This window comes from Natator depressus, chromosome 25 (genome assembly GCF_965152275.1).
Source record: "Natator depressus isolate rNatDep1 chromosome 25, rNatDep2.hap1, whole genome shotgun sequence".
NCBI classification, from domain to species: Eukaryota; Metazoa; Chordata; order Testudines; family Cheloniidae; genus Natator; species Natator depressus.
This window is the reverse complement of record NC_134258.1, coordinates 10,215,457-10,229,002: the sequence shown is the minus strand read 5'-3', so window position 1 is coordinate 10,229,002 and position 13,546 is coordinate 10,215,457. Positions and strand designations below refer to the sequence as shown.

The following is a 13,546-nucleotide window of genomic DNA, read 5'->3' as shown; positions in this document are numbered from 1 at the left end:
ATTGCCAGGTATTTACATGCCAGATATACCAAACAGTTGTATGCCCCTTCGGGCTTCCATGCTAATGATGCTCGTTTAAAAAAAAAAAAAATCATTGAATTTTGACTGAACTCCTTGGGGAAGAATAGTATGTCTCCTGCTCTGTTTTATCCGCATTCTGCCATATATTTCATGTTACAGCAGTCTCAGATGATGACCAGTCCATGTTTGTTTTAAGAACACTTTCACTGCAGATTTGACAAAAACACAAAGAAGGTACCAATGTGAGATTTCTAAAGATAGCTACAGCACTTGACCCAAAGTTTAAGAATCTGAAGTGCCTTCCAAAATCTGAGAGGGACGGGGTGTGGAGCATGCTTTCAGAAGTCGTAAAAGAGCAACAGTCTGATGTGGAAACTACAGAATCCGAACCATCAAAAAAGAAAATCAACCTGCTGGTGGCATCCGCTGGTGGATAATGAAAATTAACATGTGTCAGTCCGCTATGCTTTGGATTGTTATTGAGCAGAACCCCTTATCAGCATAGACCCATGTTCTCTGGAATAGTGGTTGAAGCATGAAGGGACATATGAATCTTTAGTGCATCAGGCATGTAAATATCTTGCGAGGCTGGCTAAAACAGTGCCACGCGAACGCCTGTTCTCACTTTCAGATGGCATTGTAAATGAGAAGCGGGCAGCATTATCTCCTGCAAATGTAAACTGACTTGTTTGTCTGAGCGATTGGCTGAACAAGAAGTAGGACTGAGTGGACTTGTAGGCTCTAAGGTTTTACATTTTATTTTTGAATGCAGTTTTTTGTAGATAATTCTACATTTGTAAGTTCAACTTTCATCATAAAGAGATTGCACTACAGTACTTGTATGTGGTGAATTGAAAAATACTGTTTTTACAGCACAAATATTTATAATAGAGTACTGTACACTGTTCTTTGTTGTAATTGAAATCAATATATTTGAAAATGTAGAAAACATCCAAATGGTATTCTGTTATTGTTTAACAGTACAATTAATCATAATCAATTTTTTAAATCACTTGGCAGCCCTAATTACTACTATTAATAGAAGCAAAGGTGTAAAACTATGAAATCTAGTGTTCCAACCCTCCCTCCCCTTCTGTGTGTTATTTTGGAAGGGCCATTTCACTGTATTTTAGGAAAGCCTGGGGAACCCTTCTTAACAGAACTGCAAAGTAAAAATGAAAATGGAGGGGGTCTGTGGTGGGGAGAACTTCTGTGCTCAATACCCCACTAACCATAACATTTTAAAAATTGTTTAACTTTTCTTCTATGAAAATCCCTTTTGGCACCATTTCACTTAAGTTATCTACCACAGTTAGCAGGAGGTCACATTCCTTGCCCTGAAGAGTTTACGCCTGCAAATAGCCGCTGTCTCAGGGAGACCTGTACTGTCCCTCATGCATTTGCTACCTTCAGACAGTTCATGCTACATATACCATCTTCAGCACCAAGTGAATTTCCAAGGAAGAAAATAAACAAGGCTGTGACCTAATCCTGGAAACCTCTCTCCGTGTAAACGGTCCTGTTACCTCACATGAGGAGCCTCACTGAGGTTAAGAGATACAGGAGGAGATGGAAGTTTTCAGCAGAACAAGTTGCAACTTACAAACAGCCTGGCTAGAAATTATTTGTATTGTGGTAACACTTAGGAGCCCCCATTATAGACTAAGACCTAATTGTACTAGGTGCCATGTAAACAGAAAACAAAAAGGCAGTTGTTACCCAAGAGTTTCCAATCTATCTGAGCTGGCTTACTGGTCTTTTCTGAATAATACCTCTTAACAGCCTGTTTAGAAATCTGGGTTTAACTCAGTTTTTGCTTTGCAGTTCTCTGTTAAAAACTGAGATTGAAGGTTTTAAAGAAACTTTAACAAATAGGAGTGCCTGTCTCAAATGAGCAGCTCCCTTACTCTGCCTAGTAAGTTGCTAATTCAGTCTTCCATTAGGAAAGCACTTCAGACACATGTATACTAATTGAAGTGTCTGTTTTAGAAAGACTGTTTGGAAGAACAGAAGCTGCTACTGGCCAAAAGAGGGCAGCAGGTGCTCACAAACTCTCCAGCCCAATCCTGCTCCCATTGAAGCCAATTTCAAAAAAATATCCTTGTTGAAGTCGGTGAAAGCAGGATTGGGCCCAGCACTGTCCTCAACAAAAACCACTAATCACTTTGATTACAGCCTATTTTCCGCCCATCAGGCTAGCTCCCAAGGCTCTCTAAGGAGTTTGAAACGTGAAAAACTTGAAATTACTTTAGATGGTAAATGTCTTGAGGCAGGGACTACATTTCCATTGGGCATGCATACAGTGCCTCGTACCGTGGGGTCCTGGTCCCTGGTTGGGGCTCCTAATCGTCACTACGACACACATAATAAGGATCGTAAAGGCTGTTCTTACGTGACGGGGAGATGAACAGTAGACAAAAGTAAAATTTCAGATCGGATTCATTATCACTACCTTGTAACTTGAAAAAGTCAATTGACAAATACTCTTTGAAACTTTAACTCTGAAGACAGAGGAGACTGTTGTGGGTTTTTTTTTCCCTTGAAATCTGGCACCTTTCAGCTCAAATGAATGTTCCACACCCAAAATAACAGAGAGGCGTTAAAATGAGGCTTTAGAAGGGAAGCGGGTTGCAGCTGTGGGTCCAATTTACAGAGGTTTTTAGACACCTAACTCCTTTAGCACCTGGTGGTCTTTTTCTCCATCTTTGTAAATCTGGCCCCTTTTCTGTAACTGTCCTTCGATAATTCTAGTGTTTCAAAACAATCTACTTGTGCCAGATTTTCCCTGCTGTAAACTTGACGGTCTCCTCTCTCTATATGCTGACAGAACACTAGTGTGGTAAAATTCAAGAATTAACAAGCTATGAAACCAAATGGATAAGAGAGAGACAGTTCTTATGGTCATCCTTTTGTTTCTATAGAGACTCCTCTTACTCTGCCCTATACCTACAATTCAGGTCGACCTAGCTACATCACAACCTAGCTGTGAAAATTTTTTGCACCCTGTGCAATGTACTTAGGTCAACCTAACACCCCCCGGCCCGTGTCCCCTCCCCAGCCACAGCTACCTTAACAGACAAATTTTTCCACTGACCCAGCCACCACCTCTTACATTGACGGAAGGGTTTGCACCCCTGCAGGAAGCCTCCACTTGGCAGTGTAGCACCGTCTTGTAGCCATACCCTTGTTTCCTCACCTGCCTGACTGCCTCCGGCCCATCCTCGTTGCTTGGGCATGAATCATGCTTGGTGCATCAGCAGTCCAGACATCCTGTCAGATTTCTGGCATCCCTGAAGGCCGAAACTTTAATCCTTTCCTTCTGGGCAGCTGGTTTTTCTCACAAATCACTACAACTGTCAGTTATAGGCTGATGCAGTGCAGAGTAAAGAGGAGTTTTAATTGTGATAGGGGCTGAATAAGAGAAACACTCCTTCTGTGGATGCTTGTTTGAATCTTTGCCAAAATTTTGGCCTGGAGATCCCATGACGACAAGTCCTTCAACGGAGGGTCCCAATATGGGTCTGATTTCTTCCTTAAAAAAAAAAAAAAAATTATTTCCACTGGCATTGGAAATAGGACAGGCTTTTGTAATGAATCTTCTTTCCGGTTCTCAGCAAATCCAGGATGCTTAGACGTGCGCCTGGAAAAATAAAACCCAAACTGAGCTTGTCGATTCCAAGTGGGCAGGTGTCCCCAGTTACAAACCTCCTGCAACCTATCAGCACTGAATGTTTACTCTCATTGGTTAATGCAGACTTAATCCCCTTCTCACTTCTCTGGTTCAGTGTTGAAGAACCTCACTGGTATGCAAGGGGGGATTGAAAGCTCTCCCTCTGACTGCCCGTGCTTGTCTTGGGGTTATGTAGAAGGCAGACCAGTCAAACCAGTCCTGTTTACAGGCAGGAAGTTCCCACGCGTATAATCTGAACTTGTAACTTCAAGATGCTTGCATTTTGTATTTTTTTCGTTTCAAGTTTTCAACAGTTTCTTGACTCGCTTCTCATTTAATTCCCCACCGAGTGTGTTTCGCTTCCATTGTGAACAAATAGAACCCAAACTAGCCTGGCCCTCCACAGGCATGCATGAATCATCACCAGTGATTTCATGGGCTCTCGCTAGTAGAAGCCAAGGGATGACTGTTTTATGGGCTGCTGTTATCATTCTTACTCAAATCAAGTGATACCTTACTCTGTCCCTAGTCCCATTGATTCTGTTAGGGATACTTGCAGAGTCCGATAGTTCTCAGCATGTGTAAGGGTAACACAATTAGCCCTAAGTGCCTAGAGTGAGGGACAGTGACTGGATTCCTAGTTCTGTTGCTGGTTCTGCCGTGGACTTCCTGTGAGATTTATGGGCAAGTCACTTAACCTCAACCACTTCAAACAGGGCAGTTGAGAGGCTTAATTTGCTGATGTTTCAGCAGCACTCTGAGAGCCTTAGGTGCAAGGTGCTGTGCAATGCAAAGACTGATCTTTCTGCAAAATGTTTGTGCTCTATCCGCCAATGAGTGGGGATGGAACATGTGGTAGAAATTGAAAGGCGGTTGTCACAGTGCAAAAGAAAATGCTCACCACATGGGCGGGGTGGCCTGTCATCTGAAGAACTCAACGCTTTAGATATCTGAGATTCCGTTCCGCTCCCCTCCTTGGGCAGGAGGATCTGTGATGTACAATGGGGAAGGAGAGAGCTGTTTGCGCATAGGGGATTCCCCCCCCCCCGCCCCCCAGCTGTCTTATGTGAGCAGGGTGTGGGAGTTTCAGTACTTCTCTGGGTTAGTCCAGACCTGTTGCCCAGGCCTGAGAAGGAGGGTGGGGTAGGTGGTGAGTTTCTCAGAATGGGAGGGTTTCTTATGCATCGCTGTTCCTGACACAGAGAGCTCCCTTATGGTTTAAGCAAGAGGCAACCTAAATATCTCTGTCTTGGAAACTGGATTTGTCTAAGGACCGACGAGCCAAGGCATGTTTCAGAGAGGCTGAATTTCGGTTTGAGAAGGATATTTTAATCCTCATCCTGGGGGAATTTTAAATCAAGATCATTTGAACACTTCTTGGAACAGAGATTCCACCCCCCCCCCGACCCCGTCCTTTCTGGTTGGGTTTGTTTTTCTGATGAAATTTGAAACACCTGCCACGACGAGACGTTCTGCTTTCCCTTTGTCACCAGAAACCGGCCACTCTGCAGCTAACTTTTGCAGAGCTGTCGAACATTATGGTTTTCTTCGGGGGGTGGGGTGGGGGAAGAGGTGTAGAGATGTGTCTCCTCTATATTGGGAGGCAGCGTTACTTCTCTGTGCTATAAAGTGTGGCATTTCTCTCTGCTTTCCCCATCGGGATCAGATCATTCCCACACCATGGCTTGGTGTTTCTGCTGTTGTCAGAAGTGCCCTTATTTCCTGTCGGAAGAAGATAAAGCTGCTGTTGTGTTAGATAAAGAAATCAACAAAATACTGAGAGACCAGAAAAAGCGAGACAGGATGGAGCTGAAGCTACTTCTACTAGGTGAGTTACTCTGTGGCCCATGCAGCTTTGTTTACACAGGATGACAGTTTGGGGGAGGGGAGCCATAATGAGGGATTTATGCATTGTAGCCAAAGGGGAGGAAGGACGGCGGGTCTCCCCCAAATCTCTGTTGTCCAAAGGTTTCCTTCACTCCTACTCTCCAACCCTCATCCGGCCTGCATTGGAGAAACTGCTTTTGCCGTCGTATGGGAGAGTTGTTGCAGATGAATACCAGGCTTGCTCCAAGAGGAGCGTACGGCCTCCACCAGTCCCTGCTGCTCAGGAAAGAGGAGTTCAAACTGGAACAGGTTCAGAGAAGGGCTACCAGGATGGTCAGGAGACTGGATGCCCTGTCTTATGAGAGGAGATGAGAGCTTGGCTCGTTTAACCAGCAAAACAAAGGCTGAGTGGGGATATGATTGCTCTCCCTAAATACGTCGTCGGCGGGTGTGTGTAAAAGCCAGGGAGATATTTCAGCTAAAGGAGAATATTAGCAAAAGGACAAATGGGGTAAACTGGCCATGAATCAACTTAGGCTGGCGATGAGAAGAAGGTTTCTAACCATCGGGGGAGGAAGGTTCTGGAACAACCTCCCAAGGGGAGTAGTGGGGGCAAACAACCTAACTAGCTTCAAGACAGAGCTTGATGGGTCTTTGAATGAGATTCTATGATGGGGTGACCTGGGATTAGCAGGGGACTGGACTGGTGGCCAGGAGGCCCCTTCCAGCCTATGGAACCAAGGGCTGGATATACAAGCCTTGGTCTCAGATCCCTTGTTAATGGGACAGAGCCAGGTGGTGCGCTCTTTAGTGCCGGCGAAAGGAAGAATTGGCCCGACAGTCCCAGAATCTGAAGTCTCCAGGCATCTCCAGGGCTGGTAGGAGAACTCAGGCTTCAGAACCCCTTCAACCCGTGTCCTCTCTGCTGTGGCTTTTCCACGTGGAAAAGAATTGAGAGGCTCACCTGACAGGAAATGCACTTCTCCTGCAGCCTCATGGAGAGACAGCAAAAGGATAGTTAAAATTGCGGGGGAGGGGGAGGACATGTGATCTCCCTCTCCCCCTCCTTGATGGAGGCATATCCCAGGGGGAGGGATAGCTCAGTGGTGTGAGCATTGGCCTGCTAAACCCAGAGTTGTGAGTTCAATCCTTGAGGGGGCCATTTCGGGATCTGGGGCAAAAATTGGGGATTGGTCCTGCTTTGAGCAGGGGATTGGACTGGATGACCTCCTGAGGTCCCTTCCAACCTTGATATTCTATGTCGCAGACCATTTCCTGTTGCAACCTCCCAGACTCGGCATGGTCAAACAGTCTGTCTGTGGGGCCAGGGAGTGGCTATGAAGTACTTGCCCCTTGACTCTTGATTGTGGGTGACCCTCAGGTTCCCCACCAGGTTCATGACCCCATCTCCCCGAGGAAGTCTAAGGTCTCTCTCCTGTCTGAGGCCAACAGGCACTGGGGAAAGCGGGAAGAGCACGTTCATCAAACAGCTGCGGATAATCCACGGGGCGGGCTATTCAGAAGAGGATCGCAAAGACTTTGCCAAGCTGGTGTATCAGAACGTCTTTGCCTCCGTGCAGGCCATGATCGGAGCCATGGAGACTCTGCAGATCCCTTACGCCCGGCCAGAGAACATGGTAAGTACGGAGGGCGGCCCAGACAGGGAGACCCCTGCCAGTCAGCTGCTGGATGGGGATTGGAAGTAGCGGGATGCCCCGAGCCAGACGCGCTCCCTGGGTGTAAATCGACATAGCGCCGTTGCAGATAATGGAGTGGTGCTGATTGACACCAGCTGAGGATCTGAGCCCCACCTACCTGGAAGGCTGGAGCCTAGTAGAATGCAGCGACACCCCCCTGTTTTTGTCCAGGGAGGAGCCCGGCCAGTCCGCACAGGAGAGCCAAGGGCAGTTGGTGCAAAGCAAAGGGAGGTGTCACAACAGGCCAGCGTATTCCAGAGCGGTTCTGTCAAGAGCTGGAGGTTGAGCGAGTGGCCCCTCTTCGCTCCATGGCAGGAGCAATGGCTCCTTGTCCAGGGAAGAGAGATGCATGCTCCCCCAAGGCTGAGGAGACTAGAAAGAAATTTTTCTGCTTACTGACTTCCTGCGCAAGCCGGAGCAGGTCACTTGGCTGCCCCGTGCTTCAGTTTCTCCTCTGTGAAATGGGAATACTAGCACTGCCTTCCCTCCCCAGGGGACCGGTGAGGATAAATGCATTAAGGACCGGGAGATGCTCAGATCCTACAGTAATGCGGGCTGTGCGTGTGGATGGAAAACTGAGCCCTAGGTTACGTGGCTAGGGCTAGACAGCGAATCAGAGGCAGGGCCCTGACTAGAACCCAGGAGTCCTGGCCCCTTGTCTCCTGGTCAGTGCACTAGGCTGTACTCCCTTTGTTAATATAACCCCCAGGCCTGCGCTGTTCTGATTTGTCCTTGCATAGAGGGGAGAGAAGTTTTTTCGGGAAGTTTCCAAGAAAGCAGCTGCTCCCCCTTTATGTAACTTTCCCCCCTCCTCACCCCCCCATTTCTCCTGCTTCTAGGAAAATGCCAAGCTGGTCATGGGGGTAGATGCTTCGAAGGTGGCGGCCTTGAACAGGCCATATGCAAACGCCATTGAAAGCCTATGGAGGGACGCGGGGATCCGGACCTGCTACGAGAGACGGCGGGAGTATCACTTACTGGACTCAGCCCTGTAGTGAGTCACCCCTGCAGGCTGTAACGAGCGTGTGAGACCACTGCTGCTCCCTCTGGGTGACACACCAAACAGCTTTCCCAGGGTTTCAATTTGCCTTGTGGTCGAGGTTTCTGGGACAAAAAGGGGTTTTGTGGGAGAGGAGGTGTGACCTGCTGCGTAGGGCACTGGGCTGGGAGTCAGGAGACCTGGGTTATTCTCAGCCTGACCTGCTCTATGACCTTGAGCAAGTTACTGCTCTTCTCTGTGTCTGTCTCCTCTTCCACCTATCCTGTCTATTTTAGCCTGTAAGATATTCAGGGCAGAGGCTGCCTCTTACGATGTGTATGTACAGCACCTTGCGCAGCAGGGTCTTCGTGTCTGCTGGGCGCTCTGGATGCTGTGGTAATACACTCAATAAACCCTATTCTATGTTAATGTATTTTAAATTTTTCTTTAGATATTTAAACACACTCGTTTTTGGTTTTGTGCTTGGTCCACGGCCTGAAGTAGCAACGAATCATAAGTCTCCTGAGTCCACCCAGATGCCAGATCCTCCCAGGTGTCTTCCAGCCTAACTCCTTGACCAAAGCACCTGAAATGTTAGGGTGCCTCTCTGAACTGACGTTCTCTGGGTTTTGCCCATCAGTGATAAATGGCTCCAGGCTGCCGCAAGCTCTACCCAGACTGTTACCCCTTAATAGGAAGGGGTAATGGTTGTGTGGTTAGAGCACAGGGCTGGGAGTCAGGACTCGGGCGTTCTCTTCCCTGCCCTGCCTCTCTCCACGTCTGTCTTCGCTTCCCCTCCCATCTGCGGAAATGGGGACACGATCGCTGCCTTACTGTAGGGCTGAGTGTTCTGTAGAGTGCTTTGAGGTCCTCTCGGATGAGATGCCCAAGGGACTGACTTCCTCCTTGTTTCCTGGCTGTTTTGCAGTTTTCTGTCCAGCCTGGAGCGTATCGCGGACGACTGTTACATCCCCACAGCGCAGGACGTCCTGAGGAGCCGCATGCCGACGACCGGCATCAGTGAATACTGCTTCTCGATGCAGAAGATGATCTTAAGGTGAAGCTGCTGCAAAGCAGTCAGACCTGCATGGGGTTCCCTGCCCTGTCTTTGCTGCTGTTCCAGCATGGATCCAATCCAGGCCACGTCCTCTGTGTGCAAGTGAGGCGTCATGTAAGCAGCTAGGTTAGGAGCTCCTGGTTCCAATCGAACTGGGTGGTAACAGAACCTGATAGCCCAGGACCAAGAGCCCGGGATGTATCTCTAGTCTGCCTTCCTCACAGTCATGCCTCCTACCCACTCCAGCTTCAGGCAGGGGAATCCCACCCCTGGTGTTGCTGTGTGCTGTGGAGTTGCTATCCTCCACCCCAGAGCTGGCTGCTTGTCGCTGTTGCTACACCCAGCTTTGACACGCCTTCTGGGGCAAAGGGAGTCCTGTAAATGCTGCATACATACTAGGAGTCAGTGCCTCTCTGAGGCAGTTCTACCCCAGCAGTGTGACAGGTGCCAGCTAACGCCCCTGTCCTCCCGGCTCCCTGTAGGATCGTGGATGTGGGTGGGCAGAAGTCGGAGCGCAAGAAGTGGATACACTGTTTCGAAAACGTTATTGCCCTGATTTACCTGGCTTCCCTCAGCGAGTACGACCAGTGCCTGGAGGAGAATAGCGAGGAGGTAAGGAGTCCTAAGGAGATGTGCCGGGGTGGGGGGCGATTAAACCAGTAACCTTCCCTGCCACAAGACCTGGGCACTCTCTAGCAAGCATATATCTCACTAGCAAGCATGTCTGGAGGGGCTCCGTTCTCTACTCAGATGTCTGGCTCAAGGGACTGCCTCCTTCCCTGCCTCTGGGCTACTGTGTTCCTTGCCTGAGTCCTCACACAGGGCATTCTGGGAGCAAAGGGGGCTGAGGAGAGGGCTGATGGGTGTCATCTGTGTCTCCCACCCCCGGGTGCAGAATCGGATGAGGGAGAGCCTGGCCCTGTTCAGAACCATCCTGGAGCTGCCCTGGTTCCAGAGCGCCTCTGTGATCCTCTTCTTAAACAAAACTGACCTCCTGGAGGACAAGATCACCCACTCGGACCTGGCTGCTTACTTCCCCAGCTTCCCAGGTAACTCCCGCCTCGAGGTGCCGTGTCAGACCCTGCCGCGTGAAGACCGACACTTGGGGGCTCTCCAGAAGCAGAGCACGTGCTCGCAGAGAGCAGCTCCGGAGCAGACAGCCCCCACTGTCTGTTACAGAAAGAGCCACAAGCGAACTTCTCCCCAGTGGTCCTCCCGCACTCAAGCCATCGCAGAGACCATAATTCCATCCACCGCTGCTTTGTTACTGGGTTACTTGCTTTATTGGCATGCAGAGAAACGGGGCAGGGTGGGGGGGAACGACCCTGCGTGTATCTTCTGCCCTTACTCTGGGCCAAAATAGCCCAGGCTCCATCTGGTAACACGTAAACCTCTCTCACTAACTCTGCATGTGTGGGGAGGGTTCCCAATCGGGGACAGCTCTGTAGGCTCTCCGGGGCACAGACTGTTGTCTTTGCTATTTATTGGCTCAGCAGCTAGCACAATGGGATGCTGCTCTTTGACTGGGGTTGCCCGGCACTGGCTTAAAATGAATAATCACGGTTTTGTTGCCATAGACCAAACGGGGACTGCCCCGTCCACAGTCACTCGTACAGAGAATGCCGTGATCGCCACTACCGTGACTTCCCGTTCTGCCCCGTGTGACGGAGCCAGCCTGGGCTTTCAGTGGCAAAGCCCTGCTGAGGTCTGTTCTTGTTCTACGTCAGGACCCAAGCGGGATGCGGAGGCGGCGAAGAAGTTCATTCTGGAGATGTACGTGGACACGTACAAGCGATGCTCAGCTGTCCACCGTGACACAGGCCAGAGACCCTCCAAGCTGGCCTCCAAATCCAGATGCCTCTACCGCCACTACACCTGTGCCACGGATACGCAGAACATCCGCAAGGTCTTCAAGGACGTCAGGGATGTGGTCTTGGTTGGCTATTTGGCCGACATCAACCTGCTGTGATGGGAAGGGCTCAGGCCGGGTTCATGCCCGGCAGCGACATCACGGTGCTTGGCGTTGCCAGGTCACAAGGGGACGAACCAGCTGGGGGTCGGGACAACGGACGTTGGCGGCTGCTGCTCGTAAAGCACACTTGGAACGTTCCCCGATGCTGTGTTTGGACGGGCGCAGGCCTGGGGCTGGGAGCGCGTGTGGGGAACGGTCTCCCTTGGTTCTGCCTCGGCTCAGAGGTCTGTGGAGCCGCCTTTCTCACGGCATCCTGCCAGAATCCCTGCCGAGCTGCCTGCAGAGCATCCTCTCATGCTTTCTCTAGGGGTCAGTTTTACCCCTTTCTGTGGGAGATGGGCCCGAAGCCCAGCACTGATGGGGGATTGGCTCCTATGATGGCTTGTGGCTTCTTCAAGGGCTATTTTCTCCATCCCTTCATGCTGGTGGAGGGGCTGCTTCTTGCCGGGACGCTGGGCCCAGCTTTGTTTTTATTGTCAGGGGTTTTTTCATGGGGATTTGGCCCTAGGAATAGGTGCTGGATTGAGAGTCCCGGAGACCAAACTTCCCTGCTTATCCACAGCCCTGGGGTAGCCTTCCCCAGCACCGGCCAGCCAAAGTCCTGCCCCTCTGACTTATGGGGTCACCTATAAGGATGAGAGGGGAGTTAGACCACCGTGGCTCATTCAGTCATTGGCCTCCTCTGCTTTCCTGCAGGGGAAATAGGTAGCAACTCCCGCTCAGCGGGAGAAGAGAAGCCACGGCTGCTGGGTTGGACTCTGCCAGGGAGCTGCCGTGTGTGTGTGTGGAATCTCTCTTGCTCCCAGGAGTCTCTAGCCTACCAAGGCATCGTGGTGAACGGCACCTCATGTTCTGATGCTCAGAGGAAGGCATGAGTGGCGACGTGAGCGAGTCTCTCTTCTGGCGGGAGGACAACCACCTCCTGGAGAAGGAGTGGGAACTTCTCCAGAGGGAGCTGGGGCAGGTGTCCGGTCCCACCGTCCGCAAAACCATCTCCCCAGACAGGAGACCCAGCGTGAGCCTCTGCGCATGGGCATTCAGCCAGAGCAGAGGGGTGAACTGAATAGGGACTGTTGTGAAGGCCAATTTATGAAACAATCTTCATGGGGGTGGGGGGAAATTATGTTAACCCCCCCATCAATTCTCTTATGTTTGTCTGCAGTTCTCTTCCTTCTGGTATCTGCAAACCACACTACAGCACCTCCTTAAAGAGCCTCCTAGTTCAGCGGTTCTCAAAGATTTGTATTGGTGACCCCATTCAGACAGCAAGCCTCTGAGTGTGACCCCCCCTTTATACATTAAAACCACATTTTTAAATATTAAACACTATTATAAATGCTGGAGGCAAAGCAGGGTTTGGGGGTGGAGGTGGACAGCTTGTGACCCTGCCACGTAATAACCTCATGACCCCTGGAGGGGACATGACCCCCGGTTTGAGAACCCCTGTCTAGTTCATACATCATGTTGTCTGGGCCTCAGTTTCCCCATTTGCAAAATGATGGGGACATATGGAGCATTTGGCAATTGATGACTGTAGTTAACAATGTGGTGGCTTACCTCTACTGGTGAGGGCATTTAACCATCAAACCAAACTCCCCAGGGCAGTGGTGGATTCTCCATCCCTGGATGTCTACAGATCAAGACTGGATGCCTTCCTAGAAGTTATTCTTTAGTCCAACATATGTCTGGCTCAGTACAGGGGTAACTGGGTGAAACTCTATGGTGGTGAGATCAGACTAAATGATCTTATTATAGTTTGTTCTGGTCTTAAAATCTATGAAGCAGCTAGTTGGTGGATCATGTTGAGATAAATTTATTCTGGTTGTTTCTTAGTGCCCCGACTAAGTGCAGTGAAGTGATCTGTGATTGAAAAGAGGCCGTGTGGCCTAGTGGATAAATACAGAACTGGGATTAAAGAAACCAGAGTTCTGTTTCTGGTTCTGCCTCTGGCCTGCTGGGTGAACCTGGGCAAATTATGGCACCTCCCCATGCCTCAGTTTCCCTGTCTGTACAATGGGGATAATGGTGCATCCCTCCTTTGTAAAGTGCTTTCAAATCTTCTGTTGCAAAATGCTAGATAAGAGCTAGGGATTCCCAATCAAAGTTCCCAATTGCTAAAATAACTTGGGATCGGAGGGTTTGATCCCTGGGCATATGCCTCCCCCTCTAGTTTTGGAACTTAACTACAGCCTTGCACCTCTTACACAGGCAGTCAGGAATTGATTTCATGTCATGTGTTTACTAGATTTTTCCAGTCCCTTTAATGGGGACACCTGGGAGACCGTATACTGGGTAACAGGGACAGCTGGAAAATGCCTTTCCA

General features: G+C 49.7%; 1 protein-coding gene and 1 long non-coding RNA gene across 2 annotated transcripts in view; one reads left to right on the top strand and one right to left on the bottom strand.

Annotated features, from left to right (window-relative positions):
- The window catches only part of LOC141977875 (uncharacterized), a 49,265-nt gene extending 45,986 nt beyond the window's left edge, over positions 1–3,279 (bottom strand). Inside the window, exon 1 of the long non-coding RNA XR_012636299.1 lies at positions 3,218–3,279. This is a non-coding gene — a long non-coding RNA (uncharacterized LOC141977875). The remainder of the gene's footprint in view (positions 1–3,217) is intronic.
- A 2,092-nt stretch (positions 3,280–5,371) lies between these two features.
- Positions 5,372–11,220, top strand: GNA15 (G protein subunit alpha 15). Its single transcript, XM_074939814.1, has 7 exons — positions 5,372–5,519; positions 6,971–7,155; positions 8,055–8,209; positions 9,123–9,251; positions 9,734–9,863; positions 10,147–10,300; positions 10,979–11,220. Exons 1-7 carry the CDS (start codon positions 5,372–5,374, stop codon positions 11,218–11,220), a joined length of 1,143 nt encoding a protein of 380 aa, XP_074795915.1.
- The last annotated feature ends 2,326 nt before the right edge of the window (positions 11,221–13,546 follow it).

What these genes read in the sequence shown, in the direction of transcription:
- GNA15 (XM_074939814.1), top strand. Translation starts at nt 5,372, where the DNA reads ATGGCTTGGTGTTTCTGCTGTTGTCAGAAGTGCCCTTATTTCCTGTCG. An exon ending in TTACTGGACTCAGCCCTGTA is followed by an intron (nt 8,210 to 9,122) that starts GTGAGTCACCCC and finishes GCTGTTTTGCAG; the next exon opens with TTTTCTGTCCAGCCTGGAGC. An exon ending in ATGCAGAAGATGATCTTAAG is followed by an intron (nt 9,252 to 9,733) that starts GTGAAGCTGCTG and finishes GGCTCCCTGTAG; the next exon opens with GATCGTGGATGTGGGTGGGC.